The 27,634-nt window shown below is 40.0% G+C and overlaps 1 protein-coding gene across 6 annotated transcripts; it reads right to left on the reverse strand.

Annotated features, from left to right (window-relative positions):
- Positions 1–27,634, reverse strand: LOC107815132 (uncharacterized). 6 transcript variants are annotated; one of them, XM_075252309.1, is made up of 9 exons: positions 27,049–27,419; positions 26,752–26,858; positions 26,059–26,244; positions 21,389–21,868; positions 13,950–14,023; positions 3,099–3,248; positions 2,105–2,390; positions 589–822; positions 1–498 (listed from the first exon to the last, which is right to left on the reverse strand). In XM_075252309.1, the coding sequence occupies exons 5-9, from the start codon at positions 14,009–14,011 to the stop codon at positions 136–138; spliced, it is 1,095 nt and encodes a 364-aa protein (XP_075108410.1). In that variant the 5' UTR covers positions 14,012–14,023; positions 21,389–21,868; positions 26,059–26,244; positions 26,752–26,858; positions 27,049–27,419; the 3' UTR covers positions 1–135. The 6 variants fall into 6 exon arrangements, with proteins under 6 accessions (XP_075108410.1, XP_075108407.1, XP_075108408.1 ...); XM_075252306.1 differs by lacking the exon at positions 21,389–21,868 and having other exon boundaries at positions 27,049–27,634; XM_075252307.1 differs by lacking the exon at positions 21,389–21,868 and having other exon boundaries at positions 26,431–26,858; positions 27,049–27,421.

Below are 27,634 nucleotides of genomic sequence, written 5' to 3' on the forward strand. Positions count from 1 at the left end.
TTGAGAGAGAGAGAGTAAGGCCTTGCAAATCAATGGGTAAGAAATATACAATTGTGACCAACTTTGCTGCCATCTGACCCATTAAAAATACATATTTTGCTAGTATTAGTCACTTGAATAAACATTTTCTATTTGTCAGCATGTCCCTGACACGTTAGCTGCAGGAACCTTAGGTGGATAATTTGTCAAGTCAACATCAATGTGAGAGAGATCATGGGACAATGAGACACTATTTGATGCATCTATCAGCAATGAAGAATTCACTGCCTCTGATTTCCCAGTTTGACAGCCAATCCCAGCATTTTCGGAAGTACTGCTAGCAGAAGAGAGACTAGAGAATTGTATATATTCCAATTTGTTTGCAGATATCTTCTTGCTTTTCCTAACAGTATCCATCTCTGTACCAGTTGGGACAAAAGTCCTCGCCCTGTATTTTTTTGCTCCCTCATCACCCTCGCTATGATTATAGAGCACGTAATCATGATAAGTCGGAGCAAACTGCATTAGTGGAAGAACATAAATTTGTGAAGATACATTTGGTTATACAGTAGAAGGCAAAACGGAAAATGAGCATGTTGCCTGGTTTACCTGGTGGACAGTGTCATGGTAAAAGTCATTAAGTTTAAGGGCATGGCCAAGGCTAGCCAAAAAGCCATGAGAAGGACCAACATTAGCTCCAGCATACTCCTTGTATGGAAAGGCAAAAAGATGGCCGGCAGCAGCAATAAGCATCTCAACACAAATTATAAAATTCTGAAACTCTGCAGCTTCCTCGGTATCTTTAATAAATCGAGCCTTCGCAGCAAGAAACACCAGAACTCCCTGGAAGTCAGTTACGAAGAAGGATATGAGAACTTGAAGCTTGAAATGGACATAACTTTTAAACACAAGAATATATTCCGTGAACCAAGAGCCAGTAATTCTCTGTCTAGAATTTCAGTATAAACTCTGTTACACACCATTGCATGACCAAAAAATAAAAGGAAAACTAGCCCTTTAAAAATACATGACTTATCCAAGCTAAGTTAAAAAGGTAATCCTCAGCTTTGTCAGCAAGCAAACTACCACATTTCAAAAGCAGAAAAGGTAAAAGCAACCATTCCTCCTTAATAAAGATTTGTTATTTTATTTTATTACATAGGGTAGGGGCGGGAAAAATGGAGGAGGAGATTACAAGGTGAGGAATCGAACCCTCACCAACTACGACTACCTACTAATCTTCTACCCTTATCCTCGACCTCCATATCCTTCTATCTAGGGTCATGCCCTCACTAAGCTGAAGATGTGTCATGTCCTGTCTAATAACTTTTCCTCATTACTTCTTCGGCCTACCTCTACCTCTCCTTAGACCCACAATTGCCAACTTCTCATACCTACTCACTGTGGCATCTGTGCATCTCCTCTTCACATGCTCAAACCATCTCAGTCTCGCTTCCCTCATCTTGTCAACAACGGAGGCCACCCCCACCTTGTCACGAATATTTTAATTAATCGTATCTCTCCTAGTATGTCCCCACATCCATTTCAACATCCTCATTTTCACGCCGTGATAACTTCCCTTTGGAGAGTTAGTGACTGACCAACACTCGGCCCCATATAACATAGCTGGTCTAACAACTACTCTGTAGAACTTACCTTTAAGTCTTTGTGGGACCTTCTTATCGCACAAGACACCGGATGCGAGACCACAGTCAAACGAGAATCAAGCAAAAATGGCCATCTAGTGAACAGCATAACAATTCTAGGCGTAAAAGCATTCCCAATGGGCATCAATAAGCAGTTGAAGAAAGATAACCACTTAGGAAAAAACGCAACAATGTGAAATGGTTTTTCCCGTGTGCACCAATAAGCAGTTAGTAATAATAGTTCTAGAGTTTAACTGTTTTGCTGGACTTGTGAAAGCAATTTTTTAGCTAACAGAGCCAATGAAGTGAAAAGCATCAAACCATGCCAGATTTGGTGCAATAAGGCCAGTGATAAAAGATTATAGAAGGTTTCTTTACCAAATAATACAGAGTAAATAAATGTAATTAAGCACAATTCAATTTCAGTGGTGGATACAGAATGTGATTATATAAATTTATAGAAAGATGGAAAATCCTACCTGCCAGTAAGTAAGGAATACAACAGATTTGATTATGATAAACTTTGGAACTGGATTAAATGGCTGGAGCAAATCTCTGCATGCCACGTAAAACAAGATCAAGGCATAAAGTGCCATCGAGTATGAGATAGTATAGATAATTGTGAGGTAGAGGTAGGATTGCATTGGACTGAAATTTCCATCCTCATATTTCTGTTTTGCATAAAGTATGAATGTGACTGCCACTAATATGGGCTTGAGGATCACAAACTGCAAACATCCCTGCTTGCACCTCCGAATAAAGCGCCTGCATAGCTTTGACATCAACAGAAATGCAGTTTACAAAATATAAAACACGAGATGAAATCTCGAATCATCTAACAAAATTTATAGCGTTCAGTGTTGTCAAAGGCACGCTTAAAGCGCGCTAAAGCCCTGAAACGAAGCTCAAAACATGTTGAGTGCTTCGCCTCGCTTTGTGGGCGCTTCAGTGTCGCATCAAGGATCTAAGGCATTCTTTTTCTTACCAATGAGTATAATCCTGAAAAGACGACACTAAACAATTGATATTTCACTTTATCGTAATTCTTTTCAATTTCTTTGTCCATATATTTGTTATTCATGCTTATAATTATTGGTCTTAGACTACATATACATATTTTTACTTTTTCTCCAGTTGCGCATTTTTCATTAAAGCCCACGCTTTAATTATGCTTTGCGCTTAAAGCCCCAACGGACCTTAGAGCTTTTTTGCGATTTTCGCCTTTGATAACACCGATAGCATTTCCGCAATACCTACGCGATTAACTAAACAGTACAACATGGTGAAAATTAATCTGGTGGCAAGGATCAAGGGAGTCGTTAAGTGGCTCAAGACAACTGAAAATCCATTGACGTCCAAATATTAGATAAAAACTAAAAAGGTCCAAATAATTAATGTTCATTTATGGTGGAGAGAGAATACTATTTATTGACAAATTGCAAAGAAATGTGGCTTCCTGCAAGAGTATCTTACCCATCCAAAGGAATTGGAGGAAAGCAGCACGTCATCAGATACCAATTAGGCTTTATAACTCGGCCACTCAGATTTAGAACAACAGCTCCTGGGCCACCTACCCATGCCAGGCAGAGTGATAGAAAATTATATATGACCCAAGCCTCATATCTGAAATGGAAATTAGAAATATTAAATCCATGAAGTTTATTATTTAGCTTCAAAGAGAAACGTTTACACACCATCTCAGTTCAAAGGATACATCGTATACAAATTTATAACCAAACACCCCCTTCCCCTAAAAAGCTTTTTCTTTTGGCATGCTTGAATAGGATGGAAATTAACAAAGAAAAGATTGAGTCAATTACACATGAAATATTTACAAATGAGCTAAAAATGTCAAACAATGAAGGCAAAGCAACAAACAAATATAAACCAGACTCTCCCATATTGATGTAAATTTTTGAAGATAATAGGAGTAGAAGGGCTATGAGTGAGCCAAACATGTGAAATCCAGATCCCGCCATCCCGGAGAGCCCATGACTCTCCCATATTGATGTAAATTTTTGAAGATAATAGGAGTAGAAGAGCTATGAGTGAGCCAAACATGTGAAATCCAGATCCCGCCATCCCGGAGAGCCCATGCATGAAGATATAACTTAACACAATATTTATTTCTGTATAATTGAAGTATTTATCCAAAAAAAGAATAGTCTCTATAACTGAAGCCACTACACTCCTCTTTCCTCTAAAGTCCAAAGAAATGTGGCCGGAGCTTTGAGGAAGTTCTTCCTTCGATCAGTCAAATGCACTCACAAACACCAAAAAGAACAACAGTAGCAAGTTTATGGATACAGTATGTTAAGCCTCTATAATTGAAGTTAAAATGATCCTTCCCTTTTACTCCAAAAAAAAAAAAAGCGAATGATCCTTCACTTCCTCTGAATTCAAAGATATGCGGTTTAAACAAATATCAAGTTTAAACACAAACACAACCACCAAAAAGAGTAACATCCCAAGTATAGGGATCTCATAGTAAGATAGATAACCAAGAATTAATATAATAAAACTAACCTAACAAAGAACATACAGACATGGATCATAGCAAGTCTAATATTGTTTCCATTTCCTCTCTATATGCTGTAAGCATCAACTAATTTCTGTGAGGTTTCCGTCAATGCATAGTCACCAATAAGAGTTCACAAAGACATTATAGTTTTTGCAGTAGTTCAAAGGAAGTTTCAAGCCATTTCTCTCTAAGATCTTTAAAAAATATCGGTTATTGTCATAATATTATTGATGTAAGAAAACCATCATTAAAGTGATGCTGGGACAGAGTACATCCAAAAGAAGACTTTCTGGTGAGTAGGTAACGAACTTAGAGAGTCAACAAAAGCCTCCGGCTCTAAAACATTTGCCGTGTTCTTGTGTAACGACCCGACCAGTCGTTTTGAGCTCTAGCATGTCATTCGGCGGTTTGAGACCCTGAGTAGCTTCACTATATGTAAAATGACTTGCATGTGCAGTTGATTTCGATTTTCGAAAAGTTCGGAGTTGATTTGGGAAGAATAATTCTCAATTCGAAAGCTTTAAGTTGGAAGAGTTGATCAAGGTTTGACTTTTGAGTAAACGACCTCGGAATAGAGATTTGAAGGTTCCTACAGGTCGAACTTGGGCGTATGTTCGGGTTGAGTATCGGATGGTTCGGGAGCAATTTGGCGCTTATTATCGGAAGTTTGCATTTTGAAAGTTTTGAATTTGCTAAGTTTGACTTGGAGTGGACTTTGGTGTTATCAGACTCCGGGTGGTGTTCCGGGACCTTGGATAGGTTCATTTAGTTGATTAGAACTTGTGTGTGAAGTTTGGTCGTGATCCGGAATGTCTAAGTGTGATTCGGACGCGTTCGACGAAATTTGAAAGTTAAGAGAGGGATTTTGATCGTCGATTCTTGGTTTTGATGTTATTTGTGGCGTTTCGAGCCTTTGGATAAGGTATGGGGACTTGCTGGTATGATTGAACAGGGTCCTGGGTGGGCCTCGGGTGTGTTTCGGGATGGTTTCGGACCATTTCCCTTTGATTTGCAGCTGCTGGTTTCTGATGTCTTTGGTACGCATCGCGATCGCGGATGGTGCGTCGCGAAGGGTGCTCTGGAGTTGGGGGCTATTGTTCTTCGCGATCGCGGGTGATGCTCCGCGTTGGCATAGTGGTCTGAGTTGGGGCTTCGCGTTTGCGTGTTGAGGCTCGCGTTCACATAGGGGTTGAAGCCCGGCTGGGGTGAGTTGGTTTTCGCGAACGCGAAGAGGTCTCACCTTCGTGGTGGAGAGGATGTTCGTGTTTTGTGATCGCGGAAGGTCAAACGCGATCGCGTAGGCTATTTTGGTAAGCAGGGGTGTTTTTGCTTCGCGAGCGCGAGCCTTTTGACCGCAATCGCGATAGGTAACGTCTGGGCAATGTATAAGTTAGCAATTCGAGAATTTGCTCATTTTTATCTTATTTCTCTCATTGGAGGCGATTTTGGGGCGACTTTGGAAAGGCATTTTTATCATCTAAATGTAAGTGATTCCTACTCATTGTGAGCTAAATACACGGATTATATATGAATTTTAACATGGAAATTGGTCGACATAGTGGGATTTTGGAAGAAAACCTAGAAATGGTATTTTTGAGTTTTGACCACGAAATTGGACATGGAATTGGATATAAATCATATATTTGAGTTCGTGGTGCTATGGATAATATTTATCATCAAAAATTTTCGGAATTCGGGCACGTGGGCTCAGGGGTTGACTTTATTGACTTTTCGTGTGAAGTTAGGAATTATTTGTAATTGTTAAATTACGAGTCTTTGAGTATATTTTGATTGGTTTGCACGTTCTTTGACTAGTTTCGGATCGTTTGGTATTGGTTTGAGGTGTTAGAGATGCGTTGGAACCGGTTATCAGATTTCGGAGCGAGGTAAGTCTTCTATCTAACCTTGTAAGGGGAAATTTACCCCGTAGGTGTTATATTTGCTACGTGCTACGTGTTATGGGAGCTACGCACGCATGAGGTGACGAATGTCTGTGTGTATGGAAGATTCTTGATTATGTTCGGGTAGACTTAGGCCCATACCATGTTTAAATTGTACTATTTGAGTTATTCTTGCATGCTTAGATACATTGATTTGGTGATAGCAAACTCTAGTTTCCCGATAAAGAGTGAGCACTTGGTCACCTTCCAGAGTTCGGTGGCCGAGACTCAGATTGATTATTTACTCTGCAGGAAGTCCAATAGAAGTCTTTGCACGGATTGCAAGGTCATCCCGACCCTTCATAGGCTCCTGGTCATGGACCTTGAGATCACGAGGAAGAGGAGGAAGAGGGCGATGTATAGCCAACATAGGATCAAGTGGGGAGCCTTGACGGAAGCTAAAGCGCAGGAGTTAGGGGTCAAGTTGGTGACTACGGGGGCTTGGAGGAGTAGTGGGGACGCAAGCACTATGTGGACCACGACTGCGCAGTGCATTAGGGAAGCCGCGAGAGAGGTATTAGGGGTCTCAAAGGGTTTACTCTGGTGGTCACAAGGGAGACTGGTGGTGGAATGGAGAGGTGCAAGGAAAAGTGGAAACCAAGAAAGCAACGTATTTGAAGCTAGTGGAAAGTGTAAACGAGTAGGAGAAGAGGGCGAATAGGGAGTATTATAAGTTGGCTAAGAAAGAGGCAAAGCTAGCAGTTACGGCGGCCAAGACTGCAGCTTTTAGTTGTTTGTATGAGGAACTCGAGGGCCGAGGTAGGGATAAGAAGTTGTTTAGGTTAGCCAAGGCGCGAGAAAGGAAGGCACGTAACTTGGACCAAGTAAAGTGCATCAAGGACGAAGATGGTAGAGTTTTGTTGGATGAGGGGCTTATCCGTCGGAGATGGCAGGCCTACTTCCACAGTCTCTTGAACGAGTAGGGGGACAAGAGCATTGTACTGATGATTTGGAACTCTCTGGGAGTTGTTGTGACTTTGGGTATTGTAGGCAGATTAGAGTTGATGAAGTTGAGGGGTTATGCGTAAGATGAGCAGGGGCAAAGCGACCGGGCTGGATGAAATCCCGGTGGAGTTTTGGAAGAGTGCGGGCAAGGCAGGCTTGGAGTTGCTCACTAGGTTATTTAATGTCATTTTTAGAACAAAGAAGATGCCTGAAGAGTGGGAGGTGGAGCACGATGCATGTATACAAGAACAAGGGTGATATCCAAAATTGCAATAACTATCGGGGTATCAAGCTGCTTAGCCATACTATGAAAGTCTGGGAGAGAGTGGTAGAACTAAGGGTGAGGAGAAGTGTGTCTATTTCCGAGAACCATTTTAAGTTTATGCCGGGGCGTTCGACAACAGAAGCCATCCACCTTGTTAGGAGATTGATAGAGTAGTTTAGGGAGAGAAAGGACTTGCATATGGTGTTCATCGACTTAGAAAAGGCGTAAGATAAAGTTCCGAGGGAGGTTTTGTGGAGATGTTTAGAGGCTAGAGGTGTATATGTTGCCTACGTTAGGTTGATTAAGGAAACATATGATGGAGTAAAGACCCAAGTGAGGACGGTGGGTGGGGGACTCGAACCATTTTCCGGTTATGATGGGGTTGCATCAGAGATCGGCACTCAGCCTTTTTTTATTTGCCCTGGCGATGGACGTACTGACGCGCCACATCCAAGGGGAGGTGCCGTGGTGCATGCTATTTGCAGATGATATTGTATTGATTGACGAGACGCGAGACAGTGTCAACGCGCAATTAGAGGTATGGAGGCAGACCCTGGAATCTAAAGGTTTCAAGTTGAGCAGGACCAAGATAGAATACTTGGAATGCAAGTTCAGTGGCGAGACTCAAGGAGGGGAAGGAGAGGTGAGGCTGGACTCGCAGGTCATCCCTAGGAGAGGAAAATTTAAGTACCTTGGGTCTATTATTCAGAGGGATAGGGAGATTGATGAAGATGTCACACATCGTATTGGAGCGGGATGGATGAAATAAAGACTCGCTTTCGGTGATTTGTGTGACAAGAAGGTACCACCGAAACTTAAGAGTAAGTTCTACAAAGTGGTGGTCAGACCAACGATGTTGGATGGGGCTGAGTGTTGGCCAATCAAGATCGCTCATGTCTAGAAAATAAAGGTAGCAGAGATGAGGATGTTGAGATGGATATGTGGGCACACCAGGTTAGATAGGATCAGAAATGAGGTTATTCGCGACAAGGTGGGTATGGCCCCTATTGAGGACAAGATGCGGGAAACTCGGCTTAGGTGGTTTGGTCATGTGAGGAGGAGGAGCACAGACGCTCCTGTGAGGAGGTGTGAGAGGTTAACAGTGGAGGGCATACAGAGAGGTAGAGGTAGGCCAAAGAAGAGGTGGGGACAGGTGATTAGGCAAGACATGGCGCAGTTTCAGCTGACCGAGGACATGACCCTTGATAGGAAGGTATAGAGGTCGAGGATTAGGGTAATAGAGTAGGTAGTCTAGAGTGATCATAACAGTAGTATTAGCACGCAGTCTCGCTTTCTATTGGTAGTAGGTTTTTATGACTAACCGTTGTTTTTTTTCATTGTTGACCACCTTACTATCTTGTTGTTTTTATTCTGCTTTTATATGATTTTTGGTATTGTCCCTTGTCTATATTTTTATTAATGTGGTGCTTATACTTTCCTGAGCCGAGGGTCTATTAGAAACAACATCTTTATCCTCACAAGGTAGGGGTAAGGTCTGCGTATACACTACCCTCCGCAGACCCCACGGTGTGGGATAATACTGGGTATGTTGTTGTTGGGCCAGTGACCCGTCAAAATTTCACTATTCTTATGGGATCGGGCCATTCACCTCGGCTGTATTATGAGATGCGTCTATGGATCAGGTCGTACGACCTCGGCGGTGTACACTATTATTACGGGATCGAGTCGTTCGCCTCGGCAGAATCGTGTGTAATATTCGATAAGGAGTCGGCGTACCTATGAGTCCTTCTGACTTGAGATGTGACATTTTATTGGTTATTGATCTTATATATGTTCCACTCGAGGTAATATTCAGTATTTGGGGATTTTGGATTTATTCTTCTGTTGAGGATCGTGTGATGCACATATATATGTTTTTCATTGCTTTTACTATCCACGTTTTCCCAAATATCCTAATTAAGCATCAACAACTTTTTTTTAATAAAAGCAACTATGAGTCAATAGAGCCATTTAAATCAACGTCAAATTACTGCAGGAACATCATTTTACAGTTTGGCGAGATGACCGAACACTGTTAAGTCAGAACTCTCCTCCACCATTCTTGCCAACTTTTCTCCATACTCCTATGCCAGGAAAGTAAGCTCATTTATCACGCAAACTATCTAAATTCGACTCATAATACTCAAATAGATTGCAAGGCAACAAAGCAATTATTGGGAAACCAACTAGTTAAGCAAATTTATCAGAATCGCAAAAAATTCCACATTTCAATTTTCAATTAAAAAAGATAGAGGTTGTTATTGCTAGAAAAGGGAGGGTTATACTTTGAACTCTTTCACACAACTGGAATGAAATAATACGTTACCAAGTTCCATCTGCCAATCAAAGCCTGCTCAAAAGTCCAAGTGACCCCCACCCGCACCCCAAAAAATATTTTCTCAGAAAGATATAAAATAAAGAAAAAGTCATAAGCAAAACGAATCCAAGATCCTAATCGTTTCCTAGAACAAGGATTTTGCAACACCAGCATCATAATTTTTTCATATCAACTTACAACCAAAAAATAATTACTAGCCGCATCTCTCTCAGTTTTGTATCTTCGCTCAAAATTACAATTAATTCCAGAATATACACTATAAACTGTGTGTAATAGGGGTGGTGGAGTAACAAATGCTTAATTTCTCGTGTCTCCTTGTACTTGACACACTAACTAATGTAAATTGTTCTTTTCCTCAAATTATTTGGTGTTATGATGGCTCCCCAAACTACTATCCAAGTGAATAAAGGCACTTTCCTCAGTGTTATAGGAATTCAAATTGAGGCGTGAGAAAATTCCAATTTTCTCTCTCGTAATTGGTATTTGTCATTGAAGGGCAGTTTGTTGAGCTCTCCTGCCTCCCCTCCCCACCCCCCAAAAATAAAAACCTACAGATATCTTCTTATACGTAGATACCATAAGATTCCACCTTGGGCAACTATTTCTGTTTGCCACATCACAGTGAAGATGGGCTGAAAAGCTTTAAATTAAGAGACATTTCTGCACCTTTTTTTTTTTTGATGAAATAAGATTCTTCATTCCAAGGCATCAAGAAGATGCAAAATTACAAAGAGGATAAGTGTTAGCTCCATTACAACAAAAAGCTTACTTAGCACAGGGAGCTAGCCACAACACAAAAGTAGAAAGTAGCTAAGTTAGAGCAATTGAGCCAATGAAATCTACCAGGGAAACTACATTATTTACCGGGGTTAGAGAGTTCCAACTAAATAGGTACACAAGGCATTTAGCTTTGAGAGTGGATAGGAGTTGAAATGCCATCAAAACAATCCTTTCTTGCCAAAGGCACCAAAAAATGCTTGTTGGGATCATCTTCCAGACCTTCTTGATGGTTCTGTCAACTTTCCAACTGTTCCAACCCTCCACTGCCTCCCAGATACCCTGTGGTTGTGTCCAGCTTATACCCAGTATAGAGAGAAACATATACCACATGTCTGCTGCCACTGGACAATGCAAAAATAGATGATTGATTGATTTAGAGTTTTGCTGACACAGGTAGCATCTATTGACCAGCTGAAAACTCCTTTTACAGAGATTGTCTTGGGTGAGGCAAGCATCTTTGAGTGTTGTCCAAGTGAAGCAGATAACTTTTGTAGGGAGCTTTGTCCTCCAAATAAGCTTCCAAGGCCAAGAGTCAATGATTCCATTGTGCTCGCACATGCGCCTGTAGCCTGACTTCACTGTATATGAGTCTGTACCACACCCTATCCAACTAAGCCTGTCTTGGGTCTGCTCATTTATGGTAAAGTTTCCTAATCTACCAAGTAGAACAAATAGACTATTCAGCTCCCCGTCATGCATGTTCCTTCTGAAAAGTGGAACCCAAGAGTTTCCTAATCTATATTGACTTACTGTGGAGTTGGGGTCACTAGCAATCAGGAATAGCAGTGGAAAACTCTCTTTCAAGGGGCAGTTGTCTAACCAATTATCTTCCCAGAATCTTACATGCAACCCATTCCCAACCTTGAAAGAAATATTCTGAGAAAATTCCTCCCAAAGGCTGCTGATGTATTTCCATGGCCCAACACCACGGGGGGTCTACTGAGTTTGGTACACCAGTGGCTCTGTTGACCATGCTTGGCTATCACCACCTTCTTCCACAGGCTAGTGTCTTCCTCACCAAATCTCCCTAGCCATTTCATTAGCATGCATTTGTTGTGCTTTGCTACGTCTTTAATTCCAAGTCCACCAAGGTCTTTAGGTTGAGTCACTTTGGCACATTTAACCAGGTGAAACTTATGTCCCTCGCTATTCCCCTTCCATAGAAAATTCTTCCTGTTTGTCCAGCTGCTTGAGCACTTTGCTGGGCATAGGATATAATGACATGAAATAGGTTGGGATACTGTCAATTACACTGCTAATCAAAGTTAGCCTACCACCCATGGAGAGATACTGCATCTGCCATGTCGCCAATCTCTTCTCTACCTTCTCTAACACCCCATTCCACACTTCAGCGGATTTGAATTTGGCTCCCAATGGTAGGCCAAGGTATGTGGCAGGGAAAGAGCCAATGCCACAGCATAGAATATCAGCTAGAGCCTCTAAGTCGAGAACTTCATTAATTGGGTTTATTATGCTTTTTGCCATGTTGATGTGAAGTCCTGATATAGCTTCAAAAATGAGCAGAGTTAGATTAAGATATTGAACTTAATGTGTCATCTGCATAGAGCAAATGTGAGACTCAGATTGGATTCCCTTGAGGTCTTCCAACACTAAAACCATCTAACCAAAGCAACTGCTTTGCTTTGTCCAACATCTTGCTAAGACCCTCCATAGCTAGGATGAACAAGAATGGAGACAAAGGGTCCCCCTGCCTTAAACCCTTTTGGGGTGAGAAGAATCCTACTGGGCTCCTATGTATGAGAATTGAATATTTGACTGTAGTCAAGCTGTATTTAATCCACCTAATCCACCTGCTACCAAATCCCATTTTCCTTAGCATTGAAAACATGTATGACCAGTTAACTTGGTCGAATGCTTTCTCAATATCCAGTTTGCACAAGATACCTGCACTTCTTCTGCACCCGAAAGCCGGTTGTATCCTCGTTTCCTACTGTGACAGAATCATCTCATCCTTTCATTGTACTTTTTTACATAAGCTACACCATATGATTGAGTGGTCTGTTGGGTGCTCTGCCTCTCCTTGTCTCTTCCTAACTTCATCCAGAACCTTTAGAGGGAATTACATTGTTTCCCAATTTAGAAGATGGTTTTTTTCCTCCCCCCCACATACACTATAAGAAGTTTCTTGTAAAGTTTTCCAACCTTTGTGCTTCTTTCAGGAGGCTGCATCTGGCAACAACAACAACCCAGTATAATCCCACTAGTGGGGTCTGGGGAGGGTAGTGTGTACGCAGACCTTACCCCTACCCTGGGGTAGAGAGGCTGTTTCCGATAGACCCTCGGCTCCCTCCCTCCAAGAACTCTCCACCTTGCTCTTGGGGTGACTCGAACTCACAACCTCTTGGTTGGAAGTGGAGGATGCTTACCACTAGAGCATGCTAGAGAGCCGATAGAGTGCTCTTTCTCCCCTTTGACAGATACCTCTTTGGTCATCCAGCAAGTGCCTTTTCAACTCTCTCAACAAGTGGTTCTCTAAGATAAGTCGGTCAATTGCACCCACAGGTAGTTCCAGATAAGTCACGAGGATGGAGCCAATTCTGCTCCGAGGATTTGAATTTATGGAAGGATGTGGTCTATTTGATTTTCAATTATCCTACATCTCAGCAAGCTCGTAGCTAAACTGTTTTACTTCTCTTTAATAAACTTTAAGGCCTTTCCAGCTGTCCCACGTACTCCTAGTCGAAGCTTCTTGAGAAGCTTTCGCTTTATTGACCTAATATGTTGTTGGAGGCTTTAAAGTTGGACCGCTAACTTGGTAGTTCAACAACTATAGCACCTACAACAGCATATCAGCTAGTTTCCATTATATTAGTTATTATTACTTTGGATGTCTTCATGTTTGGTTGACCCAATGAGTTAAAGAATGATTTTACGTCTTTGATATGGAAGAAGCATCCATAATCCTTTTGCAGTAAATTCAAGTTTAGCTTAAATGTTATATATCATAACATATTGTCTGTTAAGGTATTATATATGTTTCAAAGCTGAAAAGCAAGTATAGACATAGTAACCAAGTCATGCGTGGTCATCCGTTGGCTGCATAAACACATTTCAGAAAATCAAGGGCATTGCAGTTTCAAACCCTAACTTTGCACTCAAGTCAATAATAGCTTCCTAGCCCATTAACATAAGATACAATATAGAGTATTCAACGTAATCAGTACCAGTCTCATGAGACCAAAACTATAGGAATCAAAAGTTCATTGTATTTAACTATCCATGCATGGGATTTAAAGAACTAGGAAGAGTCAACAACCTAGAGAGAGTAGGCTTACGAAAAAGAACTTGCTATAGTGAACAACTATGATTTTCGGTATGTACATCACTAAGCTATTCACTATTAATATCATCCCATCTAGCATTCATGGTTGCTACTAGTTGCAAAATTTATACTCAGTTTGGCAAAAATAGCAGCAAAATAATAGGAACAAACAGCATTGTGATCTTATCATAGTAACATGAAGAATAAGTGTGTACATCAAACCCACTAAATACTAAATTGAACTGTACTTACATTTCCCGTATGGAATTAAAATAGATGGCGTTCTTATTTAGAACGAGTGACAAGAATGACATCAGCGCATAAACCTGTCAGGGAGACAAGGAGAACTACTTTAATTTATCGAAGTGATAGCAGAAATTGAAAGATGGAATGTAACTATGAATTTCTTAAGGATTTCAGAAGTCAAGCTTGTTAGTTAGCACCTATGTACTGGGAACAATCATTTGTTAACCAACATTAACACCATTGTGTCCAGATATAAATAAATAGGATGACCTTCTGGAAATAAATGCAAAATTTGTGGCTAATGCAACATACTCTAACAAGTCCATAAAGCTGGAGTACTCACTGTGAATAATAGCACCTTGAATTTAGATTTGAGGGAACACAACAATATCCTCTATGCAATAAAGCACAAAATCCTACAACTAATTCTGCCAAAATTATAATCGACGAAGCTCCATTAAACAACTGCATTTAAAGCCCGCTTTATGCACTGAAGATTTACTTTGACTTATCAAGAAAATTCAGGTCAGATACCATGTAGCCATTTTTACGATGCTAATACTATTTTTCTGGATTCTATTATTACGGATTTATTGTCTCTGAGCCGATGGTCTCCCGGAAACAGCCTCTCTATCCCTTCGGGGTAGGGATAAGGTCTGCGTACACTCTACCCTCCCCAGACCCCACTAGTGGGATTCTTCTGGGTGGTTTTTGTTGTTGTTGTATACCATGTAGCCATTCTTTCTTCTATTCCAAGCCAAAGACAATATAAGAAATGAACTGCATCTAAGGTCAATACTGTTAGTTTACAGATATGTATAGTGTAGTTTTGTCCCACATTGGAAGAGCAGATATATCTCCTTGTATTGTATTTATTATCCAATATCAATAACATATTTTCTCCCGTGCTTTCTCACATGGTATCAGAGCATTAGTGAGAAACCCGTCGTTGTGCATCATTCCAGCGACTTCCGGGAAGAAAGACATCTTCGCCGTGCAATTTTCCGGCGACTTAGAAGGTTGTCCGTAAGCAAATCACTTTCTGTAGGTGTTGGGCAAAAACCAACACCACCACAAGACTCCTCAGGCTCCGGCGACCAAACCCCAGTCAACCCCACCTGAAAACACACGTCCACGCGCCCTCACGCGCTTGGAAAAGAAAAAAAATTCCGGCGAAATATGACCCACGCGCCGGCGCGTGAGCACTGTTCCGGCCAGATTTTGAAAAAGTTCCGGTTGAACATTAGGATCGCCTGGTAATTCCGATCCTACCCTCACTGGTTTTGTTTCATTCCGACCACTTTGAGTTTTCCGTCAGCTATAGTAGATTTCGGCGAGCTACAGTGTTTCCAGCGTGAACAGTGTTTCCGGCGCAGAACAATGATCTGTTTTCCTGCTGTAAACAGTGTTTTTCAAGCTTTTTCTTCAATATTTTCACAGGAGTTACTTATTTCTACTATTTCAAGTTAACCCTACTACTACAAATTGTAGCGACTTCTGAGATAGCTTCTGTTGTTCAAACAGGTAATAGCGTGACTTGTTTCTCCCAATCTTCATCCTCTCAATCTTGGGTCATTGATTCAGGTGCATCAGATCATATTTCTGGTAACAAATCTCTTTTCACTACTATTTCGTATTCTCAATCTCTTCCAAAAGTCACAATGGCCAATGGGTCTCAAACAATGGCAACTGCAATAGGTCAAGCAAGCCCACTTCCTTCCTTACCTTTAGATTCAGTCCTTTATGTTCCCAATAGTCCTTTTAATCTCATAGCTGTTAGTCGCTTAGCCAAATCACTTAAATGCGCTATTTTATTTCTTGATGACCATTGTTAGTTTACAGATATGTATAGTGTTGTCTTGTCCCACATTGGAAGAGGAGTAATATCTCCTTGTAGTGTATAGCTATAAATAGGGACCTCTTGTATTGTATTTATCATCCAATATCAATAACATATTTTCTCTCGTTCTTTCTCACATAGTATCAGAGCATTAATGAGAAAAGATCGTTGTGCGTCATTCCAACGTTAACCGGGAAGAAAGAACTTAGCCATCGTGTAATTTTTCCGGTGACCTAAGGCTTGTCTAAGTGAAAGTCACTTTCTGTCGGTGTTGTGCTAAAACCAACACCACCACGAGGTAGATCACCCTCCGACGACCAACCTCTGAAATTTTATCCGGCGGAAAAGCCGCCACGCTCCTCCACGCGCCGGCAACAACTTTTCCGGCGAGGGTTCCGGCAATTTTTTCGCGAAGCTTCTTCAGGACAGTGTGCTCTCCTTAAAATTCCGAGCCTACCCATCTAATTCAAATCAAATTCCGACCACTTTAATATTTTTCCGGCGTGAACAGTGACCTTTCCGGCCATTTTTTGAAAACATTTCTTCAGGACAGCTTGCTCGCAAAGGAATTCCGAGTCTATCCATCCTGGTTACGACAAATTCCGACAACTTTGGAATTTTCCGGCGAGCTACAGTGTTTCCGGCGTGAAAAGTGTTTCCGACACAGAACAATTTTCTGTTTTCCTGCTGTAAACAGTGTTTTTCAAGCTATTTCTTCAGTTTTCTCACAGGAGTTACTTATTTCCACTATTTCAAGTTAACCCTACTACAACAAATTGTAGCGACATGGGAACCGATGCTTTGAATAGTCGGATGGTTTCTTTAGCAGAGTATATTGAGTTCCTTCACTATAAAGCATGTAAGCAGACATCTTCTGAGATAGCTTCTGTTGTTCAAACAGGTAATAGCGTGACTTGTTTCTCCCAATCTTCATCATCTCAGTCTTGGGTCATTGATTCAGGTGCATCAGACCATATTTCTGGTAACAAATCTCTTTTCACTACTATTTCGTATTCTCAATCTGTTCCAAAAGTCACAATGGCCAATGGGTCTCAAACCATGGCAACTGCAATAGGTCAAGCAAGCCCACTTCCTTCCTTACCATTAGATTCAGTCCTTTATGTTCCCAATAGTCCTTTTAATCTCATAGTTGTTAGTCGCTTAGCCAAATCACTTAAATGCGCTGTTTTATTTCTTGATGACCATGTTTTTATACAGGAACGCAGTACGGGGCGGATCATTGGTACCGGGCGTGAATCAAACGGACTTTATTACCTTATCCTTGCTAAATCACATGGACTCACATCTTGTCTTCCTTCTACAACTTGTCCTGTTACTGATTCACCAGATTTATTACATAAACGGTTGGGACATCCCAGTTTGTCAAAACTTCAGAAAATGGTATCTGGTTTATCTCACTTGTCAGCTCTAGAGTGTGAGTCATGTCAGCTCGGTAAGCATACCCGCTCCCATTTCCCTCGGCGTCTTGATAATCGAGCAGAGTCACCTTTTACTTTAGTCCATTCAGATGTTTGGGGTCTTAGTCGGGTCAGTTCCACCTTGGGATTCCGCTACTTTGTCAGTTTCATTGATGATTATTCCAGGTGCACTTGGATATTTTTGATAAAAAATCGATCTGAGGTGTTTTCTATTTTCCAGACCTTCCACGCTGAAATTCAAAATCAATTTGGGGTTTCTATTCGCACATTTCATAGTGATAATGCCCGAGAGTATTTGTCTTCTCCATTTCAGCAGTTTATGAAATCTCATGGGATTATTCATCAAACATCTTGTCCGTACACATCTCAACAAAATGGGGTAGCTGAAAGAAAGAATAGACATCTTATTGAAACTGCTCGTACCCTACTCATACAATTTTATGCTTCATTGCGTTTTTGGGGGATACAGTTCTTACATCTTGCTATCTTATTAATCGTATGTCATCTTCAGCAATCCAGAACCAAGTTCCATTCTCTGTCATGTTTTCCCACTTACCTTTGTTCTCTCTTCCGCCCCATATCTTTGAAAGCACTTGTTTTGTCCATAACCTTACTCCAGGAACAGATAAGTCAGCTCCTCGTGCTCTTAAGTGCGTATTTCTGGGTTTCTCGAGAACACAAAAGGGGTATTGATGCTACTCTCCTGACCTCCAGCGGTACCTTATGTCCGCTGATGTTACCTTCTTTGAAACCCAATCATACTTCACAGGTTCAGGTCATCACTTAGATATTTCTGAGGTACTACCAGTTTCATCTTTTGGACATTCAGTCACTCCAGCTCCACCACCTACAGCTCCAGTTATAGCTCCACCACCTATAGCTCCAATTGTAGCTCCACCACCTATAGCTCCAGTTCCACCACCTACAGCTCTGGTTGTAGCTCCACCACCTATAGCTCCAGTTCCTCCACATAATAAAGTTCAACCTTCTGCAGCTCCACCACTCTTGACTTATCATCGTCGTCCACATCCAGCATCAGGCCCAGGTGATTCACGTCCCGCATCAGATTCTGCACCTACTGCGGACTTGTCTCCTCTTAGTCAACCAATTGCACTCCGCAAAGGTGTACGATCCATACTTAATCCTAATCCCACTATGTCGGTTTAAGTTATCATCGTCTGTCGTCAACTCATTTATGCTTTTATATCTTCTTTGTCCACTGTTTCTATCCCTAAGTCTACAGGTGAGGCACTATCTCATCTAGGATGGCGACATGCTATGATTGACGAGATGTCTGCTTTACATGTGAGTGACACTTGAGAGCTTGTTCCTCTTCCTGCAGGTAAGTCTACTGTTGGTTGTCGTTGGGTTTATGCAGTCAAAGTCGGCCCGGATGGCTAGGTTGATCGGCTTAAGGCTCGTCTTGTTGCAAAAGGATATACTCAGATTTTTGGGCTTGATTATAGTGATACTTTCTCTCCCGTGGCTAAAGTAGCATATGTTCGTCTCTTTTTGTCCATGGCTGTTGTACGTCATTGGCTTCTTTATCAGTTAGACATTAAGAATGCTTTTCTCCACGGTGATCTTGAGGAAGAAGTTTATATGGAGCAACCACCTGGTTTTGTTGCTCAGGGGGAGTTTAATGGTTGTGTGTGCAAATTGCGCAGGTCACTATATGGTTTGAAACAGTCCCCTCGAGCTTGGTTTGGTAAGTTTAGCACAATTATTCAGGAGTTCGGCATGACTCGTAGTGAGGCTGATCACTCTGTGTTTTATCGGCATTCTGCTCCTAATTTGTGTATTTATCTAATGGTTTATGTTGATGATATTGTTATTACTGGTAATGATCAGAATGGTATTACTAATCTGAAGCAACATCTCTTTCGCACTTCCAAACTAAGGATCTGGGCAGATTGAAGTATTTTCTAGGTATTGAGGTCGCTCAGTCTAACTCAGATATTATTATTTCACAGCGGTAGTATGCTTTAGACATTCTTGAGAAGACTGGAATGATGGGTTGCAGACCTGTTGACTCTCCTATGGATCCGAATGCTAAGCTTCTGCCTGGACAGGGGAGTCTCTTAGAGACCCTACGAGATATAGGAGGTTGGTTGGCAAATTGAATTACCTCACAGTGACTAGACCTGAAATTTCTTTTCTGGTGAGTATTGTAAGTCAGTTTATGGATTCTCCCTGTGATAGTCACTGGGATGCAGTTGTTCGCATTCTTCGGTATATAAAGTCAGCTCCAGGCAAAGGATTACTATTCGAGGATCGAGGCCACGAGCAGATTGTTGGGTACACAGATGCTGATTGGGCAGGATCACCTTTTGATAGACGTTCTACGTCTGGATATTGTGTTCTAGTAGGAGGTAATTTGGTCTCGTGGAAGAGCAAGAAACAGAATGTAGTTGCTCGATCTAGCGCCGAAGCCGAATATCGAGCCATAGCTATGGCGACGTGTGAGTTAGCTTAGGTCAAGCAGTTGCTCAAGGAGTTAAAGTTCGGAGAAATCAGCAAGATGGAACTAGTGTGTGATAACCAAGCTGCTCTTCATATTGCGTCAAATCCGGTGTTCCATGAGAGGACTAAACACATTGAGATCGACTGTCACTTTGTCAGAGAAAAAATACTTTCAGGAGATATTGTTACAAAGTTTGTAAAATCGAATGATTAACTAGCAGATATTTTCACTAAGTCTCTTACTGGTTCTCGTATTAGTTACATGTGTAACAAGCTTGTATGCACCGGCTTGAGGGGGAGTGTTAGTTTACAGATATGTATAGTGTTGTCTTGTCCCACATTGGAAAAGGAGTAATATCTCCTTGTACTGTATAGCTATAAATAGGGACCTCTTGTATTGTATTTATCATCCAATATCAATAACATATTTTCTCCCGTGCCTTCTCACAACCATGTTTTTATACAGGTACGCAGTATGGGGCGGATCATTGGTACCGGGCGTGAATCAAATGAACTTTATTACCTTATCCTTGCTAAATCACATGCACTCACATCTTGTCTTCCTTCTACAACTTGTCTTGTTACTGATTCACCAGATTTATTACATAAACGATTGGGACATCCCAGTTTGTCAAAACTTCAGAAAATGGTATCTAGTTTATCTCACTTGTCAGCTCTAGAGTGTGAGTCATGTCAGCTCAGTAAGCATACCCGCTCTCATTTCCCTCGGCGTCTTGATAATCGAGCAGAGTCACCTTTTACTTTAGTCCATTCAGATGTTTGGGGTCCTAGTCGAGTCAGTTCCACCTTGGGATTCCGCTACTTTGTCAGTTTCATTGATGATTATTCCAGGTGCACTTGGATATTTTTGATAAAAAATCGATCTGAGCTGTTTTCTATTTTCCAGACCTTCCACGCTGAAATTCAAAATCAATTTGGGGTTTCTATTCGCACATTTCGTAGTGATAATGCCCGAGAGTATTTGTCTTCCCCATTTCAGCAGTTTATGAAATCTCATGGGATTATTCATCAAACATCTTGTCCGTACACATCTCAACAAAATGGGGTAGCTGAAAGAAAGAATAGACATCTTATTGAAACTGCTCGTACCCTACTCATACAATCCCATGCTTCGTTGCGTTTTTGGGGGATGCAGTTCTTACATCTTGCATCACTCCAATGACCATTATTCACAGGGTAATTAACTTATGGAATGAAATCCACCTACTAAAAGGCAGTTACAGATGGTAGTCTTTGGCTCTCTGCTTTAGCTATCCAGAATCAAGTTCCATTCTCTGTCGATGTTTTCCCACTTACCAAGCTTCATCCATATCCTTACAGCATTGAAGTTGAAATGATGATGGTTTAAAGGTAACTCGTCAATGCCTAGTATCTTTTTCTATTGGTAAGATCTATAAAGACAAGATTTGGTGTGACGTAGTGAATATGGATGCTTGTCACTTATTACTTAGAAGACCATGGGTGTATGATAGGTGTGCTAAATATGATGAAGACCTTAATACCTATTCTTTTACAGAGAATGGACGTAAGATTATTTTAGTACCAGCTCAATGATGATTCTTTTCTGAACAAATTACAAATAATTGGTCCAATCAATGGAGAAAAGTCTTTGAATGTTGGTATTACTACGGAAGAGCACAAGGAGGAGGAGCATGCACTAGATCCACAAGTTGAGGATTTACCTCCGAAGTTTGATGATGATCCGTTGGAGCATCCCATATGTGAGCTTAACTTTTCACCTAATAGAGATCCTCAATATAATATTAATTTGATTGTTGATTCTATCCTTCCAAACGAGGCAACATATTGCATTAATCTAGAAGTCCATGAAATTTTGCAAACACAACAGGAAGGGTTGCTTAAAAAGGAGTCCATAATGGAGGGTTTGAGTTCATATTTTGTTCCAATTTTTTTCTTGCCCCCAAAGGATGAATATATTCAAGAATATGTAAGAGATCTCAACACAAATTCCATCAATGGTCATGATCTAGTTAAATATGAGAGCGTTGTTGCTGATGAATTCTCAAGAAGATATACTTCGATCTCCAAGCTTGATCCAAAGGTACTTGAATTTGATTCTTCTATGGGCTTTTATGATGCTAAATCGAATTTTCTTGGCATATCCCATAAGCACCACATTGACATGGAGAAGTTCAAGATTTCTGAAGATTAAAAGAATATAACTTATGATTGTGGATTAGTGTTTAAAAATCAATTTAAGAGGATTCATTGCAGCAATATTGGTACAAAGTTACTATTGAGAAAGTGGGATTTAGTTCGGCCACATGCTAAGCTTTGTTACAACACGATAAAGCTTTTTGACAAGTTAGAAAAATGCAACTTAGAGCCGGGTGAATATGAGTTCAACTAAAGTATGGAAGTTGCCAAGCTTGTGCCATTTGTGGAGCCTTTAGATTCGAAGACGAGTCTTTTTCAACCAGGGAAGAATGATGTAAAAGAAGAATCTATGTTAAATTTTATTAATTTTGGCCAAGATCATGTTTTAGAGCTCAGGTTCAAATATATGGACGTATTTTCAAGAAGCACAAGAAGTCCAAGAAGCCCAAGATTGATTTCAAGAAGCCAAGACCCTTTCCTTCTTAAAATAGGATTTAGTTTATTCCTTTTAGAATAAGGATTTTTCTTTTAGTAGGATTCTAGTTTCTTTTCCTTGTAGAATATGGATTTTACTTTCCTTGTCTTTAATTATTTTATTTCCTTATTAGAATAGGAATTGTAGTCATCAAAGAAGAGACTTTAGGCCTATATAAAGGGTTCTCTTGCCTTGTAGAATGAAATTGACGTTTTTGAGGCTTGCCCTAGTTTTACAATAGAGTATTTTTCTCTATTTTGTCTTCTTTATCCTTGTTTTTGGTTCCAAGCAAGATGGTGATAGTCTTTATCTTGTTTTCAATTGCGTGTGATGTTTCTTTATCACGTTAATTGATTCCAAGTGGTGACTTTAGGAATTTTATAGTTCTTGACTATGTTGCTCGGACTCTCCAAAAGTGTTGCCGCACCCGTGTCGGATCCTACAAAAATGCACTAAATTTGGAGGATCCGACACGCACCCAACAACATTTTTGAAGAGTCCGAGTAACATAGGTTCTTGATCATTCAAGAACACGTTTCTTGATCTAAATTCGTTTTTTTGATATCATAGAATCATAACTTTCCTTGAACCGGTACAGTATAAATATTTACTTGTTTGGAAAGAGTAAATAGTCTTTCTTATAGTTCAGATCGTCATTTTTCACCTCGTGTTTGAATCATCAGATTCTGAGTCGTAAAACTTGAGATACGTTGTTTTTTGAAATTGGCCCGCAAAACCACGTTTTCGTTTCAAGATCTTGATCCTGGTAGGTTGGTTCTTTGTTAACTCGAAGAATCACATCAGGAGTTCGGCATGACTCGTAGTGAGGTTGATCACTCTGTGTTTTATCGGCATTATGCTCTTAATCTGTGTATTTATCTAGTGGTTTATGTTGATGATATTGTTATTACTGGCAATGATCAGGATGGTTCTGCCTGGACAGGGGGGAGCCTCTTAGAGACCCTACGAGATATAGGAGGTTAGTTGAAAAATTGAATTACCTCACAGTGACTAGACTTGACTTTTTTTTTCCGGTGAGTGTTGTAAGTCAGTTTATGGATTCTCCCTGTGATAGTCACTGGGATACAGTTGTTCGGTATATAAAGTCAGCTCCAGGCAAAGGATTACTATTCGAGGATCGAGGCCACGAGCAGATTGTTGGGTACACAGATGCTGATTGGGCAAGATCACCTTTTGACAGACGTTCTACTTCTGGATATTGTGTTCTAGTAGGAGGTAATTTGGTCTCGTGGAAGAGCAAGAAACAGAATGTAGTTGCTCGATCTAGCGCCGAAGCCGAATATCGGGCCATGGCTATGGCGACGTGTGAGTTAGTTTGGGTCAAGCAGTTGCTCAAGGAGTTAAAGTTCAGAGAAATCAGCAAGATGGAACTAGTGTGTGATAACCAAGCTGCTCTTCATATTGCGACAAATCTGGTGTTCCATGAGAGGACTAAACACATTGAGATCGACTGTCACTTTGTCAGAGAAAAAATACTTTCAGGAGATATTGTTACAAAGTTTGTAAAGTCGAATGATCAACTAGCAGATATTTTCACTAAGTCTCTTACTGGTTCTCGTATTAGCTACATGTGTAACAAGCTCGGTACATATGATGTGTATGCACCGGCTTGAGGGAGAGTGTTAGTTTACAGATATGTATAGTTCTTGTCCCACATTAGAAGAGGAGTAATATCTCCTTGTAGTGTATAGCTATAAATAGGGACCTCTTGGATTGTATTTATTATCCAATATCAATAACATATTTTCTCCCGTACTTTCTCACAAATACGTTGAATCAGCAAACCCTGTGGCAATGCTAATTCTTCATCCTGTCATAATCTTTTGAATAATTATCACAATCATCCACATCTTCTGCATACTTTTCGAATTTAATTGTATAACTTCCATTTTTGACTTCAAAGTTGTACCAACTGCCCCATATCAAAGGTTTTTTCTTAATTTTTTGAATCAATATAAAACTACACCAGTTTCAGATTGAACGGCGTACTTAAATTTGACATGATCTTTTAAGGTGGCGTTGGCGGTTGGATTAAAAGACCGTCTAGTTTGGTTTGGCATGTTTAGTTTGTTTTCGTCCTAATTGAGTGATTAAATCTGCTTTTAGGAGGACTTTTTATTGGGTTCGTTCCGAGAAAATTGGCTCCAGTTTTGTTTTATTTTTAGTGATATAACTTTTTACAATTTGAAAGAAGAAAAAACTTTCTTGCAAACTGGCTAAGAGGAAAACATTGACTTTTAAGTAATTCCAAACTTCAATTACTTTAAGTTAAGTCAACCCCGTTTAGATATTGAGTGTTACAACGTAGCCCATTAAGTTCTAATATACCATAATAAGAGGTAAAATATTCTTTTCTATAAAGACATTTTCCACACAGAAAGTCTTTCATTACATCAAAAACTAGTAACATCAATCAACTGTTACCATCCAAAGTAACATAATAAGAATAAAAAAGTTTAACTCTGTCCCTGCTTTTGGACTTGCATACATTTAAAAATAATGAAATCTAGTCGTCCCTTACTTCACATATGCAGCCAAATTAGGCCCTTTAGCATGAGATGAAGGAGAAATTTGTCCCATTTGACCATAGTGTCAAGATCACCAAAACTCAAAGGAGTGACTCTAAACATGCTACTCAGGAACACAATCATCACAGTTCACAGTATATCAGCCATGCACTATTACATTTCAAAATCAAATTTGTAGTCCTAGCTTTAAGTGCCCCAAGAACTTCCTTGCCCCAGATTGGACGCCAGGTACTGACCTACTAAATAGGATATGTTAACACTTTCTTGTTAGTTGAAGGCCTGACGCACCCGGACCCAAGGTGTACCCCTTTCTATAATTGTAAAAGTACAACAAGTTGCTTATTCTAATTGGGACTTTTTATCTCTCAAGCTTATTGCAGTCTATATGAATGCTCAAGAACCTAAATGATTATCCACTTGCATAGCACATAACTTCACAAGTTTTAGCTGTTTTCTAGTATTTTGTACCTTGCTTGAAAAGTAGAGAAACCCTCCCTAGGAGGTGTGCTTCTTACTTCTCAGTAAAGGCATAGTGGAGTCTGGTAGTTCATTCCTAAATAGCTGTCTGAGGCAGCCACAGCTAAGTTTTGTAATTTACTACTTGGTGATTAATAAAAAAGTTTAATTACCAAAAACTTCACAAGCTTAACACTGATTTTTGGCCCAAAATCTTCAACTGACCTGAGTGCTCAGTGAATTTGGCACAAAGCAAAATAGTTATAGTATACAAATGGCCTTCTGACATATAATGGTGCATCATTATAAGTGATGAATCTCAAAGGCAAAAGACATGTTCTGATTAATGAGGTGCATCAAACAAGCATAGAGGCAAAGATAAAGCTCAAGAATATGTGAGTCCATTTGCTAAAGATTAATTCGTGTGGGAATTAAACTAGAATACTTGTCGTATAAATTATATGGAGCCCCAAGTCAAGCAACAACTTCAATTACTAAATTCCACCAGTATCTTTAGCATATCATAGCAGACTGAATAATAAAGAAAAAGAAAGTAGTCTACAGTTGCATAATGCTAAAGACTACATAAATGTATAACTTTAAAGGTGAGATTGAGAAGAAGTTACATAATCTCAAACTACATAAACATACTAATTTCAAAGCTACTTTTTTTTAATTTTAAAGGTACTTATCAAAGAAAATATTACATTAATGGAGAGATTGAGGAGAAGACTAAGAGTCAGGAAACACTTACAGGAACCATAAAGATGATCCGGACAATGTATCTTTGATAAGTTGGCTCAGTGTAATTCAAAAGGTGCCTGTATATGTGCACAAGTGCCAGCGCTATGGCACCAAAGGTGCAAGGCAATGCAATAAGGATGTAATATATAGGGCCCATTTGCTCAGCTGATTACCAAGCATCAAAAAACACCCTCCTCTGAAACCTCAGAAGATAACAAAAATGCCAATAGTAAAACTGGATGATCAAACAAAGAAAGAAACTAGAGAATATTATATGTTTGGTGATGGCTGGATAATATTTTCAAGGATGAATAATTTTAGAGTAGTTGGTTAACACAAAAGAAAACATCTTTTGCCAAAAGGGAGAAATGACTTCCTTTACCAATAAGCACAAGTCATTTCCTTCACAAATATCACAAGTCTTACTCCACATCACTTGCAATCTTATCCCATCACACTTGCTTTAACCGACAGGTAGGGCAGCGCACTAAGCTCCTGCTATGCGCGGGGTCCGCGAAGGATCGGACCAGAAATATTTTCAATCTTTTATACTAAAAATCATAACGGAACTATTCTCATACCCTATCTTACATCTTGCATATGTCACCAAACATACACCGGAAAATATGCAGAAGATGATATAGTAGTAAAACATTTCTACTGGAAACGTTTTCTTCCACAGAAAGAGCTCACGATTACAAACCTAAAGAAACAACAGTGGTTCTCTTTTTCACGATTACAATTCAAGTCTTGATTGGAGATACCACTGCCGTCCGAAAAAGGAAAACCCAATCCCCCAAGGGTGATTCCCTGTAGCAAAAAGTCATAAAGTGAGGAAAGTGTTTGATAGAATTACAAAATTTAGAAGTGATTAAGACAGCTACTACTACGCCTTAATCCTCTATATTCTTTTTGTGCTCCAATACTCAAAGTTTGTCTAGTGTACAAGCAATTGGACAACATAAATTAAAATTGCAAACTAGGTAGAAGTCCAACTAACCTTGTCAATGCAATTGGGGAAGAAAACTGAGTTACTAGAGTCCAATCGCTCGAAGAAGACAGTAGAAGGATAGATCTAATTGTTTGGTTTAAGGAAAATATCAACAAAGTGTCGAGCAAAAGTTAATTTGCAAATGATTTGACTGCGGGAGGGCATATATTCAATTTCAATAGTCTGACAATGAAAACAAATTTTGTTTCACTTACAAAATAATAAATCTCATATTTTTCTCGATTTTTTTAAGGAAAAAAGAAGGTTTAATTGTTATTAGCACAGTTTAGAATTTAGAATTTCTCAACTTACTCGTTTGCCTAATTTAGATAATTGATTTACAATCGCCAAACATAAGTCAAAATCTACACCGACCTCACATTTTGGGCTTATACCACAGGGTAATTCAACCTACCAGAAATTACGTGAGCATGATATTTAATATTTGTCCCCTGACTCTGTTTTACAACCTTTTATAAAAAAAAATAAGCTCCTTTTATTTACAATATATATGGCAATTAACTTTTATACCCTTCCATTTCCTGCTTGTTCCCCAACTCTTCTTCTTATTCTTTCTCATTTCTCCTCCTCTCCT

The sequence above is a fragment of the Nicotiana tabacum genome, chromosome 4 (assembly GCF_000715075.1).
Source record: "Nicotiana tabacum cultivar K326 chromosome 4, ASM71507v2, whole genome shotgun sequence".
Classification (NCBI taxonomy): Eukaryota; Viridiplantae; Streptophyta; class Magnoliopsida; order Solanales; family Solanaceae; genus Nicotiana; species Nicotiana tabacum.

Bases quoted from the DNA above. Each gene is read 5' to 3' on its own strand.
- LOC107815132 (XM_075252306.1), bottom strand. From the start codon at position 26,205: ATGGGCCCTATATATTACATCCTTATTGCATTGCCTTGCACCTTTGGT. The intron at 3,249-13,949 runs GTAAGTACAGTT...TTTCCATTTCAG, and splicing joins TTTAATTCCATACGGGAAAT to ATATGAGGCTTGGGTCATAT. The intron at 499-588 runs GTAAACCAGGCA...CCACTAATGCAG, and splicing joins ACCATGACACTGTCCACCAG to TTTGCTCCGACTTATCATGA.